Source organism: Globicephala melas, chromosome 15 (genome assembly GCF_963455315.2).
Source record: "Globicephala melas chromosome 15, mGloMel1.2, whole genome shotgun sequence".
In the NCBI taxonomy this organism is placed as follows: domain Eukaryota; kingdom Metazoa; phylum Chordata; class Mammalia; order Artiodactyla; family Delphinidae; genus Globicephala; species Globicephala melas.
In genome coordinates, this window is record NC_083328.1 from 63115836 (window position 1) to 63122826 (window position 6991).

Below are 6991 nucleotides of genomic sequence, written 5' to 3' on the forward strand. Positions count from 1 at the left end.
TCATATTGGAGGAAGAGAGAGGATTCCCTAGGGAGACAAGAAGAGGGCATTCCAGGCAGAGGGAACAGCGTCTGAAAAGGCATGAAGCAGATGGTGTGTTTGGGGAACACTGAGAAGCCCATGGTGTGAGCCTAGGACAGAGGAGGGGTGGGGGGAGGGGTCAGACCATGCCAGGTCTTGGAAGCCAGACAGGAGCTTTTTTTTTTTTTTAAAGTAGCGCTTAAATTAGTGTGATTGAATCATTGGAGGAAGGTGTGTATTCAGCAGGGGATGGCGATCCTAGAGGCCGTCTTAGAATTGCACCTACTGCACTCACCAGTGCCAAAGTGAAAGCTTTGCTTGTCTGCTGGTGCCTGACTTCTGTCCTCCCCTATGTGACAGAGGATGTCACAAGCCTGCATCTGACATTAATTAATTAATTTATTTTTGCTGTGTTGGGTCTTCATTTCTGTGTGAGGGCTTTCTCTAGTTGTGGCAAGTGGGGGCCACTCTTCATAGCGGTGCGCGGGCCTCTCACTATTGTGGCCTCTCCCATTGCGGAGCACAGGCTCCAGACGCGCAGGCTCAGTAGTTGTGGCTCACAGGCCTAGTTGCTCTGCGGCATGTGGGATCTTCCCAGACCAGGGCTCGAACCCGTGTCCCCTGCATTGGCAGGCAGATTCTCAACCACTGTGCCACCAGGGAAGCCCGACAGGAGCTTTTAAACTCTATGCTGAAGGCATAACAGGGAAAAGTTTTAAGTGAGGAAAGGACAAGAATCTTTAACTGGGTCACAGGTGTGCAAGGCACAGAACAGAGCCACGAGCCCCTGGGATGGATACTGACCCTTTTATCCAGCCTGTTGCCCTGGGTGTACCTGAGGAAAGTGGGGCTGATCACCAGGACCTGGGGAAGAAGGGGGAGAGGGCCAACCTGGGGCCCTTCCCACAGCAGCCCGAAGCTACATCTTCCTGCCTCTCATCCCCTTACCTGGTCTTTTCTATCTTCCATTCTACTAGGGAACTGGACCATCTTCCAAAATCTAAGGAAGAAGTAGGAGGTGGGGGAGTTTCAGCAGCCCCTGAGACCTGCAAAGGTCCTGCAGGTGCTCTCAATAAGCCAGCAGAGGGTCTCCCTGGAGCCCCCTCTGTCATCCCCTGCAGTGACCTCTCCTTACCCCCCATACTGAGAATGTCTGGGTTCCCAGACCATCACCTCTTCACTCAGAGCATCTGAAGTCCATGCCAGAACAAAGAGCCTCAGGAGCAGCAGATCCAGCTGCCTCCAAGAACCCTGGTCCCTGTCATTCCGGAGGGAGACGGACTGTCCTGTGGTTTGGTTCCCCAGCATCTCGAAGCCCTGAATAGGGACCTGGTTCATCCTGGGAAGGGAAGCAGAAACTGACAAAACTCTGGGGGCAGGCCTGGACGTCCAGTCCCCTGCCCCCTCCTCAGTGCCCACCTGGAGACCGCGGTGTGGTTGGCACTCTTGCCGAGGCTGGCGGCCCACAGGATCTTCGAGTTCCCCACCGATGCACAAGTTCCACAGAAGAGATCAAAATGGCTCACCAAGGTCCTGGGAATCACCTTGAACAGCTTCTCCCACACTCTGCCCAGCTCGCTTGCTGAGTTCATGCCCTGAAAACAGCCGGAGGGAGGAGATTGGGGGTTGAGATCCAGGTATGGGCCCCCGGTGGAAGGAAAGCAGAGCTAGGTGGGTGAGACCTCCATCCGGAAGTCAGGGGTTGAGGCTGTGAAGATAGGAGGCACACGAAGCCAGGGCCGAGGGCAGGAGTTTGGGCCAGGAAGTGGGAGGTGGGCTGGGCCTGGGAAGGACGGGATGGGCTGGCCCAGTGTTGACCACTGACCGACCACGAGAGCACAGCGTCAGGGCTGGTGGGCTCTGCTGCTCCCATGAGGTGCCCCATCGTCTTCTCGTAACCTACATCAAACCAGTTCCCTCCGGCCGTGTGGTGGCAGACAGAGTCGTTGAGGGTCCCGGATGGGCAGCCATATTTCCTGAACTTGAACGGAGGGCAGCTGCAACGCCATGGTACCACCTTCATCCATTTTTCGTGGGGTGCCGATTCCGGCTTCAGATCCAGGCAGGGGGCCATCAGCCACAAGATGAGCATCAAGGAGATGCACAGGACAAAAATCTGCCAGCAGCACTTCATGTCTGGCCCAGGCAAAGACTCCAGTGGCAGGCAGCTGACTGGCTCCTCTACCTGGGACTGGGAGGGGTGAGGAACTGAGGCCACAGATAGCTCCCCAACCCTCTGTCTTGTTGGCTTCCACAGCTCCCCAGCCCTCCACACCACACCTCCTCCCAACCCCTCATCTCCCACTTCCCTATCCATTTGCTCCCCTCCAAAGGGGACTCTGGCTGGGCCTGGGATGGGAGGTGTGAGAGCAGAGACATAACATATGGTGTGTGCCCTATCCTCCCTGCAGGAGGAAGGCTGAGCTCTCAGTGGGGTCCTCAATGCCACTGGGTATATCATGGCTCTCATCACAAAGTACACATTGTGACCTCCCTCCTTCAGGCACAAAGCCACCACCCCAGCCTGTCTGTTACACACAAGCTGCCTGCACTGAGTGCAAGATGCACGCGGATAGAGACTGACCTTGACTGTCTTCTTTACCTCCGAATCCCTAAGACTGAGAATCATGTAATAAATATTTACAGGAAACAGGAACAGAGTGGAGAGGGAACCGTAGATACTATTTATGTGTGAAGCCCCCTCTCCAATAATGTATCTTCGGCTCAGGCCTCTCTTCTCTTCTCTAGACCCCATACCCAGCAGCCTGTCACACCTCAGCTTAGATGTCTCAGAGACCTGTCACCCTGAGCAAGCCGGAGACAGAACTCATGATGCTCCCTTTAAACCAACCCCTTCCCAAGACTTCTCTATCTCAACAGATGTTCCTCCATTCAGCCTGTTGCGGAAGCCAGAAACCCATGCGCTATCCTTGACTCCTCCCTCTCCTATGATTTCCAAATCATTTTTTAAAATTTATTTATTTTATTTATTTATTTTTGGCTGCATTGGGTCTTCAGTGCGGCGAACGGGGCTATTCTTCCTTGCGGTGTGCGGGCTTCTCATTGCGGTGGCTTCTCTTATTGCGGAGCACGGGCTCTAGAGCACGGGCTCAGTAGTTGTGGCGCACAGGCTTAGTTGCTCCACGGCATGTGGGATCTTCCCGGACCAGGGCTCGAACCCGTGTCCCCTGCATTCTCAGGCGGATTCTTAACCACTGCGGCACCAGGGAAGCCCTCCCAATCATTTTTAACCTATTTGTTTCTATCTCCAAACCACCTTCTTCATCTCCAGTGTCACTCCCTTAATTCAATCTTGGCCTGTGGAATATGTTAAAAAACAAAATGAAAAATTTTGAGTTGTTTTTAAGGTTTCAGAAGACAAGGAGGGTCAGAAATCATGCAATTTTACTTTTAAATCAAAATGTTTTCTTCCATAGGAGGAGAACAGTAAAACAGTTATCATAACTAGTGAAAATCTGCACTGGGTATTTTATAGATTAAAAAAAATTCACCAAAAAGTCTGAGTAAGGGACTTCCTTGGTGGTGAATTTTCAAATTCTTAATGGTGTCATTTGAAGTGCAGAAACTTTAATCTTGGTGGAGTCCAATTTATTATGTGGATCATGCCTTTGTATCATATGATTTGCCTAACCCAGGATCATGACGGGTTAGGGGTTACCTAGGTTCAACATAGTTTAGTGGTCGAGCCAATGATTGGTTGTAGGTTATGCTTAATTAAACAACTTGAGCTTGTAAGTCTTCGGCCCTTTACCAGTGGATCTCCATGTGGTTTGGAGAACACATTGACAATTCAGGCAGTTTACAAATTCACCCCCCTTTTGCTTTCTGCACGCTCGGGGTCTCACATTCAGCCAGGGATGACTAGGTATCTAGGACACTCTCCAATCTCTCCTGAGCATGTGTATAGGCTTCTGCAAGTCGGCAGCCTTCCCGACCACCAGGGATGCATGAACGCTTATTAAGACCCACTATGGCTATCTTGTTCCCAGATTTCTCTGTTAAATTTCTGGCTGGCTTACTGGTCTGTTGCTTGTTCCAACCAGTATCATGACCTCAGGATAGCTGCAGGGTTGGCTTTCCTTGACTGCTTGCCACTAGATTGCTATTATTTTCAACAACACCCACAGGCAAGGGTTTTCCAAGCTCTGCTCCAAATCAAATCGGCCCCTTCCAAGGGCAAATCTCCTAGTGCTCACAAACGTCACCACTCTGGTAGGACTGTCACCACAGAGCTGGAGTGGGGAAGATGGGAGCAGTCACTGCCTAAAATGCCATGAAATCTCATTGTTCTTACTGAGCTTTGATAGGTTCTCTCAGATAAATGCTTCTCAACTTGATGTACGCCTTTGGTCAATTTCCAGAGTCCTAAGGTGATTGCTATGGCACTTTTGTATAGTTTCATCATTGTTTTTTTTTTTAAAGATCTTTTTTTTTAAAAAATTTATTTATTAAAAAAAAAAAAAATTTATTTATTTATGGCTGTGTTGGGTCTTCGTTTCTGTGTGAGGGCTTTCTCTAGTTGTGGCAAGCGGGGGCCACTCTTCATAGCGGTGCATGGGCCTCTCACTATCGCGGCCTCTCTTGTTGCGGAGCACAGGCTCCAGACGTGCAGGCTCAGTAACTGTGGCTCACGGGCCCAGTTGCTCCGCGGCATGTGGGATCTTCCCAGACCAGGGCTTGAACCCATGTCCCCTGCATTGGCAGGCAGATTCTCAACCACTGCGCCACCAGGGAAGCCCCCATCATTGTTTTTTTAAAGAGAGGATTTGCTGGGCTTCTCAGTCATTCTGGAAGCCCCATCCCTTAACCAATATGCTCTCAATCCACTGTTAATTTTTCTCTTCTATTATTATAAAATATTTCAAGGACACTGTAGTGAACAATATAATTAACAGCACTAGAGTTATGAATATGACATTATATTCATTATATAATGAACATAATGACATTCATGTAGCCACTATCCATTTTTTTTCAGATCTTAACATTTTCTGTTTTTGGTGTTCTGGTGTCTAGGTGTGAATATAAGCTTATTTGTTCCATTTGAATAGATTCAGGCTTCTTGAATATGAAAACTCATGCCTTTCATCAATTCTGGCTAATTCTCAGTCATATCTTTCCAATATTGCCTCTCCCTCATTCTCACTACTTGCTCCTACTAGAACTCCTATTAGTCATATGTTGGATTTCTTCATTCTGAAACTTTTATATCTATGATCTTATTTTTCTATACTACATGCTGGGTAATTTTTCCAACTCTTTCAGTTCCATATTTCTCTCTTTAATTTTGTCTAATTGGCGGCTTAACTCACTGATTTTTGAACTTAAATTACTATATTTTTCATTTCTAGAAATTATTTTACATTTAAATTTATTTTCAAGTATTCTTTCTTCATTACATTTTTATTGTTTCTTAAATATCTTTAATCACTATAAACTTACTGCTTTATAGTTTTTATCTGAAATTTCTATGATCTCAAGTTGATAAGCATCTAATCATGCTGATGATGTTGTCTGTGAATCTTGATCATGCTGGATTGTGTCCTCATATGTTTGTAAGGTTAGATCAGGTGCTCATTTTTAGCAGGGTTTTATCCTTGAGAATGCTATGTGGCTTAAATTGTGTGTGTTCCCTCAGAGCAGTTTCATGTTTGCATCTGCCAGGTACCCTCAATTTTATGCTAATTTCTCCACTTTGGAGCTTTCAGACTAAGCAGAGAATATAAATCCAAACCTCAAATGTGAGGACAGGCCTGTGATTATGATGTCACGGCAATGCTTAATTTTTCTGTGCTCTTGTGTTCCTATCCAGGACACAGGTTGAGACAATCTCAAGCCTTCTCTTTTTCTTCCTATACAAGTGGATAATTTTTTTCCAGACTAACCTTTTCCTATGGGTCTAGATCTGTCGGGACTCCATCTTTTCATTGAGGCCTCATCTGGCTGTCATCTCCTCTCTATGTAGGCATCAATATCCAATACCCAAAGAAGACCCCCACCCCTAGCTATTGGGTTGGCCAAAAAGTTTTTGGCCAACCCAATATTTTGACAATGATTATAAGGCAAGTACAATATGGTCATGGGACAGTTCAGGCCATTTTACCGTGCTCAGGCTGTTTCGGTAAATTCAACCCCAGAGGCCCTGGCTCCTAGAGTACTTTGAGGTCCAGAAGAAATGGGTTGGAATCAGGCCCTGTCATTAATTCCTGTGATCTCCAGGCCACAGTTTCTCCTTCAGAAAATGGATATAAAAGTCACACCTGGGCTTCCCTGGTGGCGCAGTGGTTGAGAGTCCGACTGCCGATGCAGGGGTCACGGGTTCGTGCCCCGGTCTGGGAAGATCCCACATGCCGCAGAGCGGCTGGGCCTGTGAGCCATGGCCGCTGAGCCTGCGCGTCTGGAGCCTGTGCTCCGCAACGGGAGAGGCCACAACAGTGAGAGGCCCGCGTACCGCAAAAAAAAAAAAAAAAAAAGTCACACCTACTTTACAGAGGTGATTCTCAAGCTGTAACTGCAGGGAATCACCTGGGAGCCATTCCTAGAGTTTCTGATTCATCAGGTTTGTGTCGGGGCACGATAACTTGCATTTCTAACCAATTCCAGGTGATAATGGGGCTGCCGCTTGGGGAGACTGAAAACCACTGTTCTAGGAGCTTCCAAGTTCCAAGAGTCTCATGTGAAACTCGAGGCGCAGTTCCTGGCGCAAGGCAAGCGAATGCTGCTATTACTGTGTCTACCCGGCGGAGTCCTCCTCCGGGGACCCTGTTCCGCAGAAGACCTACCCCCCCCACCCCGCCTTCCCTCGCTCCCTTACCGCTGGAGCCCTCTTTAGCCGCTGAACAGTAGTGCCGACAGCACGGATGGGCGGGGCGACCTGCGTGAGAACGAGGGCGAAGGGTGGGGCCGAGCGTACGCATTGCTGCGCCTGCGTGCAGAGAGGGGGCGTGGC

The 6991-nt window shown here is 48.7% G+C and overlaps 1 protein-coding gene across 1 annotated transcript; it reads right to left on the bottom strand.

Annotated features, from left to right (window-relative positions):
• On the bottom strand, positions 1-2852 carry C15H20orf173 (chromosome 15 C20orf173 homolog). Its single transcript, XM_060285320.1, is given in 8 exon segments — positions 1-27; positions 826-885; positions 970-1021; positions 1157-1360; positions 1441-1616; positions 1847-2437; positions 2439-2486; positions 2826-2852. Coding segments are annotated over 8 exon segments (1185 nt in total).
• Positions 2853-6991: the final 4139 nt, after the last annotated feature.